The 14,911-nt window shown below is 43.7% G+C and overlaps 1 protein-coding gene across 3 annotated transcripts in view; it reads right to left on the bottom strand.

Moving 5' to 3' along the window:
• Positions 1-71: 71 nt before the first annotated feature.
• DNAH10 (dynein axonemal heavy chain 10) overlaps positions 72-14,911 on the bottom strand; it is a 48,776-nt gene continuing 33,936 nt past the window's right edge. For 2 of the 3 annotated variants that reach the window (XM_085593352.1, XM_031506278.3), the window contains exons 55-77: positions 14,634-14,808; positions 13,598-13,779; positions 13,260-13,396; positions 12,315-12,532; positions 11,756-11,977; positions 11,070-11,217; positions 10,065-10,344; positions 9,483-9,712; positions 8,841-9,114; positions 8,096-8,200; positions 7,476-7,630; positions 6,588-6,742; positions 6,191-6,374; positions 5,432-5,632; positions 4,140-4,349; positions 3,668-3,763; positions 2,887-3,058; positions 2,353-2,484; positions 1,850-2,061; positions 1,608-1,775; positions 1,216-1,396; positions 806-951; positions 72-404 (exon numbers count right to left, since the gene is read on the bottom strand). In XM_085593352.1, coding sequence (XP_085449478.1) covers positions 258-404; positions 806-951; positions 1,216-1,396; positions 1,608-1,775; positions 1,850-2,061; positions 2,353-2,484; positions 2,887-3,058; positions 3,668-3,763; positions 4,140-4,349; positions 5,432-5,632; positions 6,191-6,374; positions 6,588-6,742; positions 7,476-7,630; positions 8,096-8,200; positions 8,841-9,114; positions 9,483-9,712; positions 10,065-10,344; positions 11,070-11,217; positions 11,756-11,977; positions 12,315-12,532; positions 13,260-13,396; positions 13,598-13,779; positions 14,634-14,808 — 4,130 coding nt within the window. In that variant the 3' untranslated portion in view covers positions 72-257. Of the gene's footprint in view, positions 405-805; positions 952-1,215; positions 1,397-1,607; positions 1,776-1,849; positions 2,062-2,352; positions 2,485-2,886; positions 3,059-3,667; positions 3,872-4,139; positions 4,350-5,431; positions 5,633-6,190; positions 6,375-6,587; positions 6,743-7,475; positions 7,631-8,095; positions 8,201-8,840; positions 9,115-9,482; positions 9,713-10,064; positions 10,345-11,069; positions 11,218-11,755; positions 11,978-12,314; positions 12,533-13,259; positions 13,397-13,597; positions 13,780-14,633; positions 14,809-14,911 lie in introns of those variants that run through there. The other variant, XM_085593353.1, reaches the window with a different exon arrangement.

Genomic DNA, 14,911 nt, shown 5'->3' with positions numbered 1-14,911 from the left:
AATTAATTTTTCTTTGCAGCCACAGACTGCCTTGGAGCCGTTCCAAAAGGAAACACCATCTACAAAACAAACCCTATTCTCAAACACATTTATTGGGAGTATAATACAACCAAGCTAATTCTAACTAAAGTCAGGTGTGCCTAAGTGAACACAACCCCCACATATGGTGCCAGATCTCTGTTTGGGTGGAGGGTTTTCTCCCCACGCCTCTGAAGGTTTTCATTCAGGGGGAAGAACATGGTGCCTATGTGTGACTGTCATTCAGCATTCAGGGTGAGACACACACCTTGGAGGACCCAGTGGGAGATGTGCTTGGTAGTGTACAGGTCAGCCTCGAAGACCAGGCCGAAGCCCATGGCGTTGCGGCGCATGGAGGTCGTGTACACCGGCGTCCGGAGCGTGTTCTGCGAGAGGAGGCAGCAGACACCGAGTTGGAACTGCAAACAGCAAGGGCCTCGAGGACACAGGACTGCCCTCAGAAATTCACTGTTTTGGTTAGAGGTCTTAAATAGCCACTACCCAGAAAATGTAAATGTCCTGTATGTCATTTCCTGGGGATGGGAGGTAATTGAAAGAGTAGGGGGAGTTGTGTCACAAGATCCCTGTCCCAGAAGGGAAAAGGGGCAACAAATGCAGAAATCCCCTTAGAAGAAACAAAGTGTAGGGATGGTGTGTGTAAGGATAAGTGTGAAAGCAGGTGCTTCAGATGGGAGTGGGATTGACGAAATGCAGCTGGTGGGCAGAGAGGGTGGGGCCTGACAGCTGGGGAGGTGTAACAGGAGAATGAAGGGAAAAGGAGACTTGCCTGGAGTCGCAGTCTGTGAGCTTCAATGGGGATGATCCTGAGGATGGGCAGCTCCACCACCGGGACACGGGGCTGGCTCGGGATGAGGCAGCCCTGGTCTATGTCCCAGTCTGCTCCTTCCAGGAACAATCCACACACGTAGCAGCCTGGGAAAGGTAGGGACAGCCTGGATGATGGATGGATGGATGGATGGATGGATGGATGGATGGATGGATGGATGGATGGATGGATGGACGGACGGACGGACGGGATTGCCCAGACCATTCTTCATGCTCCACACGACCTCTGAAGGATTTTCTTACGACTGTGAAGTCCCAACCCACCACTATTCTCTGATACTTCACCAACCTTTTCCTTTCTCTCACCAATTACCTACTTTGCTTTTGCCTAATATTTCTGAAAACACTTACCCTGAGCAGCCCCCTCTGTGATGTCTTCTGCTTTCCTGTACTTGGTTACCTCTGTGTAGAGGGTGGAGTGATCCAGGGGCCACCTGTTTTTCCTGCAGGTGGCTTGAACGAGAGCCGTCAGGTAGGACTCAGGAATGTGCAGGCCTGACAGCCACATCACCTCAGGCTCTCCCTCGCTGACCTGCAACCACAGACAGGGATGGGCAGCACCTGGTGCTCAGCCCACTCTGCCCTTGCAGAGGAGCTGGGCTGAGGCTGCCTTGCATCCACAGTTATGGAATGCTAGCACCACTTCAAGGACTTATCTGAAGTGTTCACTGGCTTTGCCCCAGCCTGCACAGCACATGGTGCAGGTTAACAAAACAAAAGCCTGTCTGCAGGCACTTGCTTACCCAGGCGGTGTACTGCTCATATCGAGCTCTAAAGAAAATAATCCAATTTCCAAGTGTTTTGAGGGTGTCTGGAGCCAGCCGCCGCCAGATGCCGGGAATCTGCCCATTGAAGAGGGCCTGAGCCACGTCATCCAGTTCACTGCTCATTCCAACCTCCCCAGCCAAGGCCTGGAACAATGGTGAGAGTTCTGAAAGCAGGCAAAGCCCAGCTGCTCCCATCCAGTTGCTGGGATTTTACTTACACGTTGTAGCTCAGCCAAGGACTTCCCCATCCGAACAATGAGCTTATTAAAACGTTCCAGTTCCTGCAACAGCACCACAGTCGTAGGGGAGATGTTTACTCCATAACCTTTACGTATGTGGTCAAGATCAAATACTTGAGGTAATTTGTTTTCTATATCCTTGGCAACATTTGCAATATATTCATCTCGACTAATTCCTGCACCAGTTTCACCTGAAACCAAAAAAATTCTGGTAGCACAAAATCTATACTAAATCTTCTGAGCTGAGTCACCTTTTGGCATCAGTCTCCCCTCCTGTTCAGCCCTGACCTTTGCCCACAGCCCTGCAGGTGCTGAGCTGGCAGCAGCCTTGCTCCGGCTGTCCCGCTCCCTCTGCTCCCCGAGGCCGCACACAGCCCCCACCTCACTCCTCACACACAGGGGCTGCTGTCCCTACCCCAGGGCTCAGCACTTGCCACTCAGTCTGAGATTTCCTGTTCACCAGCCCAGCTCAGGGCACTCACCGGTTTGGGGCTGCAGCTCGAGCAGGTGACCCCACATGTCCCGCACTGCGTGCATGTAATACCCGATCTCGGCGTTGGCGTGGAGGCCCAGGACCTCGGGGCTGTTGGACAGTGGCAGAGCTTCTATGGCCTCTGGAATACAACCACACACAGGCTCTGGTACCCAGAACACCACAGCAATTTTGCTATTGCTCTGCTTGAATAAAAAAAATCAAATGCTAAACCTGGTGTTGGAGTAATGCACAAAATAAATACTTCTAACCACAGAGACTCCCCCACAGAAATATTATATATCATTAACAAAATTAACATGCTGCGTTACTGAGGTTTTGTGGTTTGGGTTATTTTCTGGTTTTTTTTAAACACCCAAGGAGTTCAGTGGCAAGCTCACATTCCAAAGGACTGCTCCTGTAATCCACACACCAGCAGTGCCCGGTGTTCTGCTCAACTTCTCACACCCAGCAGCAATGTATACAGACAATCTACAGTGGAAGCAGATTTTTTCTTTAATGTGTCAGGAGAGGCATTTCTTACCAACAAAGTCATCTTTTCCCTTCCCTGCTGGAATTTTATAATCGACTGTGTCACTTTTGTAAAAATGGAACACTTGGAATGTGTCAAACAGGAAATCCCCGAGGTACTCATCCATGTAGACAGTCAGGATGCGCCGGTCAAAGCTGTCGATTGCACGCCCACCATACATGACCTGGAAATCAGTGACACCAATGTTACAGCACTGGCTTTTGGAGCAGAAAATGCACTTCAAAAAAATCTCAGAAAGGTCAGAAATGCTCTTTGCTTTTGCAGTGCCTGTGGTCTCCCTTAGGGACATCTCCAGTCCCCTCTCAGGCGGACAGGAAGGAAATATTTGGCACTGGTCTGGAGAGCTGCTCTGGGCACTCCTCATCACCCATCTGGATGATCTGTGTGCAGTGGGGCCTTCCTGAGGTACCAGCTCATGCTCAGCTGGGATCCAGTGCTCCAAAGTAAGAGTTTTCTGCAGGAATTCATGTTGCAGCTCCTGCAGCAGTGCAGGGCAGCTGCAGCAGCTCTAAGAACACACATTTGTACAACTCCACTGATACACCACGTGCCAAGAGCCCTGTGCTCCTCCACACAGGGTCCCCAGTGGTTTTTTAATAATTAATTAAGCACACAAGTGGCCCTAATTCCCTGAGACTGAGATTAAGGCCCTTGCTCAGGGCTACCCTGGAGTTTCAAACCTGCCCAGGAAAGATTCCCAGCTTTACTTGATGCAGCCCATGCAGAAAGGAAACTTCATTTATCTGAACTGCTGTGACATTGTAGCACTCACCTCCCCAATAAGATATTTGAGACTGCTCCAAGGGATTTGATCATCCTTTTGTTCAAAAGCTTTTGTCAAGTATGTGTTAAGGATTTCCATGCACACCTAATGAATTTGTTGGAACATGTGAGATAAGATTCATAAATCAGAATATACATATTCATAGTTTTTATTTAATGTAGTTCTTGTTTGAAAACTAACAATTACCTCTTTCTGAAATAAAAAAAAAAAGTTAAGTATAAATCCTTAAGAAAATAAACCCATGAGAGAGGCAATACAAACGTAAAAGATTGGGAATCTAATTTTTAGCATCCTAAATTGACATTATAGAAGATCAGGAATGTACATGACTCCTCAGAAGCAGAAAAAAATACTAAGTAAAATCTAATTCTGACAAAGGTTAAAGATGGAGGAATTATGTATTTTCAAAAATAATCTGAGCTACTCAGGAATATAACAGCCATAGCAATTGTTTTCTTACCTGGAAATCAGATTCATTAAAATCATATGGTACATTCCAGCCAACCTTCCCAAACTTCCTTCTCTCCTGAACCACAGCATGGAAAAATGCCAAGACGTAGACTAAGGATTTAAAGGCAGGATGTGGGCACTGCTCTAAGGCTTCCTGGGGAATTTTGAAGTAGGTGGCTCTCATATTCAGTTTCAGACCATTAGGTGGTTCTGTAACAACCTATCAAAATAATTAGGGAAGCCATCAAGTACTGGATAACTTAAGGGAAATAAGTTGTAAACATATCACATTAAGTAAGCTATACAATGCAAGCTTGACATTTTAAGTTGTTTTCCAAATGCCTATCAAATATGGATTTTTTTTCTTAAGTAAAGACATGAAACAGACCTTTTAAGTTTATCAAGGTTAACGCACCTATGCAAAGAGAACTCTGTATTATTTTGGAATTAGTAATATTATTGGCAAGACATGAACATTTCTCATACTTGAAGATCTAGTTTACTGAAATACCAGTACTTTACACATTCTAATGTGCTCTATATCCTCACAGTAAGATACTTTAACAGTGTGGCTTTACTGCTGATCAAACAGAAAAAGCTGCCAGGAAGCAGCTCTGGCAAAGGGCTCTAAAGCCTCAGTTCTCACTGCTCCTGGCAAGGCCCACAAAGTGCAGCTCTGCAGCCTTAAAGATCCACTGCAGCTCCCTTCCCACTGCAGGAATGGGAGAACAGCCACTGCTTTCCAATCTGTGAAATGAAATAACGATGTTTACAGGACAGGGCACCACAGCAGCAGTAAAGCAGCCACAGAAAAGAACATTAGGCCAGAATAATGGCCTGTGTCTTCAAAATAAAATCAGCTCAGCCTTTAGTGATAAATACTGCAGCCTGAAGTAGCAGCTGGAAACCATTATCCACTTCCAACATCTGCTCCACTGGCACTGCCAGGCTGACAGTGCCCTGGTTCTGCACTGCAGCATCAGGGCTGACAGGGCTATTTCTGCCTCCAGGTACTCCTCACTTTAAATCTAGCAGCATTTAAATCTAAAGACCATTTGTCACATTTCCAGGTTTACTCACAAACCCCTGCTTTGAAATAACTGCTGAACAGTTTTCACCCAAAGGAAACATGCCAGGAAAATAAATAGGGTGATGAAGAAAGGATTTGGCTTAAATAAAGATAAAAAGTGCGTTCATAAGCCTGGGCCAATGTGCTGCACTCAGGTCAGGCTCCTCCCAGAGCCAGCCTGTTCTGCTGAGTACCAGTGGCAGGACATGCCCTCCTGGCTGGGGTTTCCCCACCTTTAAGGCCTTTTGCAGGATTCCAATTGGGAAACCTTTCGTTGGGTCAGTCGTTAGCCAGAGGCGAAAGTCTTCGTGAGGATCTGTAATTTTCTCCGTGGCCTTTTCCAGATGGATGAGCCACTTCACCAAAAGGTGACAGTTCTGCAACATGAGCCAATGTCCATGAACCACTGCTTCCTCCAGCAACTGCAAAGCAATCTGAGGACAGAGAGAGAACCACCTGTAACTCTCCCTTTACCCTCAGAACAAACTGCCTTTGATGGGCTCGTGCAGTGGGTTTTCCTGCTAGGAAAGTGGTGGCCTAAATGAGTCTGATAGGAGTTCTTCCACTGACTGAAATCATGGCAAATTCAATCAGCTGTTAAGCTCTGGACATCCTGCCTTAGTGTCCATAACAAAAAGGAAAGTCACAGGAAAGGCAGGAGAAGCAGCAGAACTTTCTGGTAGCAAACACTGTAACTTCCAAGTACCTCATGTCCCTACACAGCAACATCTTCTCCACTTTTTAATAGCCAAAAACCTGATTCTGAATCTACCCTCACCCGAACAGCAGCAAGTCAGCCAAATGGTCCCTTTCATGTTCAGTAAAATGTCATTCCCAAACTGAAAAATCTATGTCAGAACCATAAGGTAACTCCTTTTCAAATGGAGCAGACCTATGGAAAGGAAATTTGATCAGCCCTAGAGCATTAGGAGCATGGCTTGCAATTCACACTTGCTGCACGCAGCACATCCCCACCCTCCCATCCAAGTTACCTCTTCTTGGCCCTGTCCCATGGCCAGGAATTTGAGTCTATCTGCTTTAAAATCTGTCCTCTCAGCCAGTTTCATGAGGTCACTGACAGGATCAGAGCCAGGACTTAGGATAAAAACCACAGGTGAGAAAGGGCTGCTCTGCTGCAGGATGTCATCGAAGCTGATCACGGGGGGCTGCACATACCTGGCAGAGGGAGAAGCCAAATGATTTGGCTGACTGGCACAGAGCAGCTGCCACGTGTGAACAGAGCCTTGTCCAGCAAGGGCACATGGAAATCATTCAGACACAACCCTGCTCTGCTCCTCAGGCACATTACAGAACCACTGACAAAGCTGCTTAGAGCTGCAGCTCTGTGTGAGGGCTGTGGCTGGGATCTGAGAGAGGACAGGGACTCACGTCTCGCCCATTGTCACCGTCACGTAGTCCATCACCGCGCGGTACATCCGGTCCACCCGGAAACACCGCAGCAGGAGCAGCTTCTGGAACTCTGTGACATTGCCCTCGTAGTGCATTGGCAGTGGCATCTGCTCCAGAGCATCTGTGTCATACCACTGGCAAGAAAACATAGCACACAAATGAATCCAGTGGCTCTGTCAGGGAAATTATTAGGAAAATCAATTTGATGAATGAGGGGCTAAGAGGCACAACAAAAGCAAAGAAAGTCAATCAGCTGCAAATAAATATTAAAAGTTCAGGTGAATGTAAAAAATTCAGCTTTTTTAGTATGAAGTATTCAAGTCCAGAAACACATTTGTACTTTCACTTTATGTCAATTATCTTAAGATATAGAAGATACCATCAAAAGCAAAAAGGTATTAACAGATTGCTTGCAAGAAGACTTCTTATAAAGCAAGAAGATATGGAATGAAGATAAAGGAGGAACAAAGGAAATCTGCGTTTGCCAATAGCCTATAAAATTCACTGCCACAAGAAGATCAAAGCACAATTCAGCTGCACAAAAACACCACTGAAGTGCTGACTGTCAAAATGAACAGAAAATTTCCACAGAAGGGTAAATAACTCCTCTAACAAATAAAGACAAATAAAAATTCTAAAGCATTATCAGGGAAGATATTTTGGTTTGTTTTTTAAATAATAAAAATCCTTAATTCTTCTGCAAATAAGCCAATCACTAACTGAGGTCAAGAAGCAAAGCAAGGCCTTGAGGGAAGAAGCCCACAGTGACAACTCCCCTGTGGAGTGCTGACACATTGCATCACACTTGACCATTTAATACCAGAAGAAAAACTAGGAGAGAAAACAGCATTGCAAAAAAGCACGTACATTTTTCCATACATCTGGATTTTCTTCCACATCATCTGGAAGAGATTCAAATTTCTCAGGAAATAGCTCAGACAAGCGAATTAGATCTTCCCAGCCTTGATCTGGCAGCCAAGCAAATGGTTTCTTTCGGGCACTCTTCTCCAGGGAAATATTGCCTAGGCACGTTCAGAAACCAGAGTCAGTGTCCATGTCAGAAACCCTCCAATGCATGACCACACATACAGTCCCTCTGCACAGAGGAGCCAAGTGGAAAATTGTTCCTGGAAGCACTGTAATATTAGACTGGTCTGCTGAAGGAAATATGGCATTTCACAAGTGCTTGCAAAAGCCAGAGTTCTATCTTTGCAAACATTTCTAAAATTATGCATACACCGTCAGAAAATAACTACAACCTAGTCAAATTACTTTCCTCATGTAACATCCTTACAATTAGCTAATGTGAAATAGAAATGGCAGGACCCCCAGTTTGTGTACCCAACACAGTGCAGCTCTCCTCAGTGGGAGCCCTTATTGAGGTGCTGCCTCCTAGTAAATCATCTCTAGTCAAAGATGTCTCTTCAAAAGATCTTATAGCTATTGCTACATAGAGCTATATACTTACACATAAATATTCACTTTACCTTTCAAAAAGAAATCAAATTCTTCTTGGGGAACTCGACCTTCAGCTTGTTCTATCTTGACAGTCATATCAAAGGAGAAGAGTAACTTGTGCTTCTCAAACAAGCCTACATTAAAAGGACATTTTCAAAAATCAGCTGCAAAAGCTTGTGCAACTGTAGCAATCTTTCAATCCACATCCTTCATCTGTCGTGGGATTGATGGGATGCTCCACCCCTGCAAGTGCTCAAGGCCATTTTGGATGGGGCCCTCAGCAACCTGATCTAGTGAGTGGCATCCCTGCCCATGGCAGGAGATTGGAACCAAATGATTCCTAAGGTCCCTTCCAACCCAAAGCATTCTGTGATCTGGTCACCCCACAAAGATCATTTGGTTGATACTGGGAATTGATAGTCCTAAAGGTCTTCTCCAATCTGAACAATGCTATGATTCTGTGATCAGGGGATCAAAGCTGGGGCTTTGAGTCAGGTTTTAAGAGTCAATACAGCCCCTGTGAGCTCTATGGCTGCCTTTACCATTTGTAACTATGTAAAGAAAAATATTTCTCCAAGAGTTGCATAGGTAATGTGCAATGTTCTTCTAACAGAAATAGCAGGGAGGAAAGTGTGAACCAGGAGAGGTGATGAGACCTGAACATCACTTAATTCCCAGCTTGGCAACCTTCCTCTTTCACATGAACCAGCTGAAGTCAGGGCTTCACCTTTATTTGCACTACAGAGTCTCAGCCCCTGGTTAAACAGCACTAACCTGTGCAGCCATAGTTGTAGGTGTACAAAGTCAGTGTATCCATGATGTTTTTTAACCTCTTAGGAAGAATAGGACTGGGCATGGATTTCCGAAGAGAGAATCCAAAAACCTCTAAGAAGGAGACCAGTGAGAACTGGTACATGATGTTGACAAATGCCAATTCAGCCAGCACAGAGAAGAGAATGGCCCCTCTCTTGGCAGCTGGTCTGTAGCCATCTCGGAGAAGGTCGATATCTGCTGCAGTCGTCTCAGCCAGCTTCAGTTTCTCAATCACCTGGGCAGACAGGGGTTTTATACACCTGTAACTACTGTGCTGATCCAGAGTGGATCTATTATAGCACAGCAATCAGAGCTGCTCAGTGCCTGCCTCTCTGTGTGACTGTAGAGGGAATCTGGGCAGGTAACTCAAAAGAAGATGTACAAATTATAAAAATTAAAAAATAGATAAAATTACTCCTACCCTGTATATTTATGAAAAGTAAAGGCAAAGATTTACACTGACAGATGCAACACATTCATAAGAAAACTCTCAATTTCCTTTCAAACTATTTGCAAGCTTCAGGAGTAAAAGATGAAGCACAAGGAAAAGGAAAGACTATGTTCTGTCCATAGATACCCTTCCAAAAAGCCCAGAGCTGGTACCTCAGTAGCTTTGAATTTTGTATCCTCCAAGGTTTGCACCAATTCCACATTGTCCAACATGTTTCCTGTGGAAGTTGACAGTCCATGAAGGAGAGTGTCCTCCAGATTTTTCAGCAGGTTTTTGTTTTCACTTGTCTCCTGAATGAGACGTTCTCTCTGTTCCTCCAATTCCCTCCTTTCAAAACCAGTAATGACACTGAGCAGCTGATCCTCAAGGCCCTTGAGTGTAACTACAGGTACAATACATAGACAGAACACAGACTTTTGTAAGCACAGGGTAGTTTTTATACAACTTATTTAACCTTGACCCTCTCATAAAACTACAGCAATGCAACAGAGTGACCTGGTTAATGACTCTGTATCTTAATTCCACCAAAGCATCCTCACCTGACCAGTACAGGAAGAGATTTTTAGCTCAGTTGCAAATTAGAAGAGAGAAGTGAGAAGGACTTTCTATCAAATCAGATGCTGAGTATAAGGGAGAGTATGAATTTTTTAGTTTCATCAAGGTTTCAGACAATGACTCAGGCCCTAAATTTGCACAACAAATTACTTTGTTATTATGTACACACTTAAGCTTACCTGTGTAATTGATAACAATAGCTCTGCCAAACACAGAGGGAGAATACTTTGGGTTTGCTAATTTGGTGTTCAGGTACATTTTAAAATTGCTGTCATAGTCAACCTCTTTGTCCCCCAGGACAATGAATGCTCGCCCCTGTGCAACTTTGACGTTCTTCTCTAAGACATTGTCTATCACAGGGTCGATGTATTCATCAACACTGTGCACCAGGAAAGGGGTTCCATACTTTATGGCCTGTTCTAGTTGTTTCAGGAAATCTGGGTCATTAAAGGAAGCCATCTGCAAGAGAACAATGGGAAAACATTAAAGGAGAACTGATATTTAATTTGCTGAACATCATTATTTTGCAGTAGCTGCCAACACTAATGAAGTTTGTTCTTTGCTGTTTTTTGTCTTTCCTCTCACAGATGATATAAACTGCACTTGCACCAAACAGTAATGGATTTGCTTGAGAATAATTTCCATTTGGAAATTACCCTTTAAAGTTCTAGCTGTGCCTCCAAGTGTGTACATTGTCCTATGGAAGTTCCATCCTGGATCTGAGATTAATCACAATCTACACCAGCCTTTTGGTTAGACTCTTTCTGCATGTGCAGGCAGACTAAGAGAGTTTGGGTTGTTCATCCTGGAGAAGAGAAAGCTCCAGGGAAACTTTACAGAACCTTACAAAACCTAAAAAGGCTCCAAGAGAGTTGGAGAAGAACTTTGGACAAGCACATTTAACAATAGGACAAGGGGAAATGGGACAATAGGACAAGCTTCTCTTCCCAGAGAGGCTGCCCCATCCCTGGGGCATTCAAGGCCATGTTGGACAGGGCTTGGAGCACCCTGGAATAGTGGAAGGTGTCCCTGCCCATGGCCAGGGGTGGAACTAGAATGTCCTTCCCAATCCAAACCACTCATTAATTCTGTGATATATAACTGGTTCCCCATTCAAGGTGACAGATATTTATGCAGCTTTGAAAAAAAATCAGTAATGAGGTAAAGCAATCTTCCATCTTTACCTTCAGGTTATTCTTTTCTTCTTTCTTCTTAATCCAATGTAATGCCTGCTGCTGTGGGTCAATACAGAGTGGGAAGCGGCTGGAATACGTTGTCAGGATGCCATTCTGGACAGACAGCTCATCTGGGGGCAATCCTTGAGAAACCCACCTGGGAACAGAATGGACCAAAGACCAGCTTGGGATGAAACCTCGATGGGAGAGCAGCACATTTCATTTGTCAGCAAAATGATGCAACTCACTGAGCACAGAATTAGACACACACACAGTGTTTGTGGTTATGGGGACAGTGTCACAGCTCAGACTGACTCACTGTAACTGCACTACTCAAAGTACTGACTTAGGTGAGCAATCCTGTGATACGTGGGCTACCTGGGCCTGGGTTTAATATCAAACCCATTGAAGTCAATGAAAATGAGAAGACACCTGTTGGGTCATGGAAACATATTTTATAGAGAATACCTAAAAAACTTCCTAGAAATTATATTACATGTGTTTAAGTTCAGTGAATGTCCCTTATTACAACAAATGGCCCCTGTTAATCAGAAGGACATGAAAGTAAGATTCTCACTCTGGTATGGCTGTGCACCTCCACCCACAATGCCAATTCTGTGCTACAGATTCGGCTCCAGACTCCTACTTTATAAAAATCACATCCAATAGTCCCTGGGCCTCCTGACTGTACGTACCTGCTAACCTCCACCTCATTGGTCAAGAGGCTCTCTAACTTAAATGGGTTGCTGACAGGAATTTCTCGTGAGAAAATATCTTCTTGCCACACTTGATAGAGCATTTCATGACGGAACTCCCAGCTGAAGGCTCCCACATAGCACAGAAAGGCAGCAGCGAGCAGACAATCTCCAAGCAACTTCACCTTCCGTATTTCTAATTCCTTGAATTCCTCTGTCCACCTGAAATAATTATATGGGAGATTCTGTACCAGGAAGATGAGGTTTATGTGCAGGATTTTCTGTTACTTTAAATACAGGTTGAGAGACAGATCCCCAAATTTAGAATCTGTTTTCCTATTGTAGGGGCCACAGACACTGAGTTGACTTGAACTTTCATCCCTTTAATCTCAGTTATTTTCCAATAGCTAATGGATATTAGCTCAGAACAGATAATAGCTCTTCTCAGAAATAAACACCATAGAAAGCAAATTTTCAAAAATGTCTCCACCTGATAGATTTTATCCCTGACACATGAACCTCTGGTGTCAAAAGTGATCCTCTTTGAATCTTGACTTACCTCTCATTCTCAGATTTCAAGCCAGCAATGAGCTTGTCAGCAGCTTCTAATCTTCTCTGCATTATCTCTGCTTCTTCTTGTAACTTTTTGTTTTCTCTTAATGCCTGTTCCAATTTTTCCCCCAAAGACTTAAGCTCATCCTGGATGGCAGCCAGCTCTGCCTGTATCCTTTCCAGTTCCCGCTTACTTAATTCATAGTTCCGTTCTAGCCTGGCCACCTAGAAGGAAACATTTTGAAGGAAAAATAAAAGTGTTAGAGGACACAAAGATTTTAGAGAGAAGTATCAAGTTCTCACATTTCTTTTGGTTGTATCATATTTTTCAAAGTGTTCTGGTAATAAACAGTGTAAGCCAAAATAACTGACACTGTCACCCTCCTCTCCCCATCCCAAACACACATCAAGGTCTGACTTGAAAAATCTACCAGTTTTGTACCCACTAGGAATATTAAAGCACTGGAGGTCAGCAGGTCTCTCATGCCCTAAAAAAAAAAAAAAAAAAAAAAAAAAAAAAAAAAGGGAGGTTTGTCTGCTTAATAACAATATGAAGGCTCCAAAAATAGTCAGAATATACTTGCTTAAGGAACATGGATTTAGTGTACTACTGACCTCTGTTCTGTCCAAATGCCATGAGTTTTAATGTTTGTTTTTTAGTATACAGCTCTGTGTTTTTGTAAGAACAATTACAAAATTCCAACTGAACACGTTCCTCCCTCATCCCTCAAGCACTGGCATGGATGGCAACCCACAACCCAGCATCCTGACACAACAAATACAGTGATTTATGACTGATAACCTGCCTCACTGCTATTGCAATAGTCTCCTAAACACCACTTTTTAAGCACTTCCATAGGAAAAGTGGGCAGTCTATGAAATGGTCAAGTATTATCTTTTCCATCAGGATCATGTTTCAACCTTCTCTGAGTTTGATTCCAACACATTTTACCTTTTCTTCCTTTGGCTTGACTGTTTTAACTACATCACAGTAGGTCACCACTGCTTCAGCAAACTTTAACATTCCCAGTCCTGCTCTGCTGATAACTTCCATTTCAGCCCAGGTAGTATTAAGATTCTTTAAGAGAGCTAAATTGGTAAACACAAAAATATTTCAAGTGAGTTGAGCAACTGCAAAAACCCTCAAAGAAATAGCTTTTCCTACCTGCAGCATCAGCCAACATAGTGAAAGACAACAGGAGACATTTGTCAGAATATTAAAGAGACTCTGTTGGCTGTTCCCATTAACAAGATCATATATTCACTGCAATACCCAGAACAGAAATTCACCTCTCATAGCTTTCACGTGGCTCCACGGAATTTCCCTAAAATCTGTCGTCAACAGAAGTCGCAGGAAATTTGTGTCAGCCATCATTGCTTTGGCATTCTTCCAGTTTTGTTCTTTGTAACCTCTCATTATAAGAATACAGTCCAGAACAACCTGCACCTGCTTTGGGGGTGTTGCAAAGGACCTGGAAAACAGGTGAAAGAGACAGTGGAAGTGAAAAAAGGAGACAAAGCACATGATGCCAAACATGGGTATTGCCTGTTAAGAGAGGCGTTGCAATACAGGGGCTTGTACATAAGACAAGGCACAACAGTGGCAAAGATAAGTCAGACAATAAATTATTTACTATTCAAAACCTCAGAACCAATTCTTGTATTTAGACAATTTGATCCACAAAATACTAAAGGATTTCAGCAGTGGAAAGATTAAAACACTGAGCCTCAATATTCTTTCCTAGGACAGTGAAGCAGCTGGAGAAAAATCCAGAGATCTATGAGAGAAGGAAACTAAGTAAGTGGCAGGGAAGGGAGAGCCATTGCTATTTTGGAGACAACTATTGCAGGGAGAGCCAAAGACTAGATGTGTCTTTATATCAATCCTCAAAAAAAAAAAAAAAAAAGATGTATTATCAAAACACAGGGAGGAGCAACTTTGGCAGGGAAATACATTTTAATACTATGAAAGTATCCCTGAAAAATAACTGTTACGTGTTCCTACTTACACAGGAAAAAAAAAAAAAAGGAGGAATGAACAGGTTTGGACAGCCACTATTCAGGCAAGAAAACACAGTAGGTTCTGGTGCATCAGACACAGGCCAGAGAATGATTGGGTAAACAGCAAACAAAGGCCTGGAAGAACAGTCTTAAGGCAAAGGGGTGGGCTAGGAATCATGGCATTCTGTTGTGACCTCCACACCCAGACAGCTGATTTCCTGACCTTCACAGGCAGGTGAGAAAGATGAGGCTAAGGTTCAGACCCAGCAAACAAGGGTCTCTCAGTGTAGTTCCAAGAGTTTATGCTACTGTACACACAAATCACCTGAGTTCAGTAACTTCAGCCTTGTCAAGCTTCTCGACCTCCCGTTTGGCAGCTTCCATGATAGGCTTGATTTGATCCAGTGCTGCCTCAGCCTCTGCCTTCTCCACAGCAATAACCTTATTCTGCTCCTGTATCTCTATAGCTTTTTCTTCACCCATTTTTTTCTTCTCCTCAGCTAGTAAAGGCAGGACCATAAATGGATCATTCAAGTTTCCATGCAGAACATATAGTAATACACTAATAGAAATTTAATTTTTGCCAAAAATCAGAAATTATCA

The sequence above is a fragment of the Lonchura striata genome, chromosome 15, assembly GCF_050655825.1.
Source record: "Lonchura striata isolate lonStrDom1 chromosome 15, ASM5065582v1, whole genome shotgun sequence".
In the NCBI taxonomy this organism is placed as follows: Eukaryota; Metazoa; Chordata; class Aves; order Passeriformes; family Estrildidae; genus Lonchura; species Lonchura striata.
This window is presented reverse-complemented; position numbering and strand designations above follow the sequence as displayed.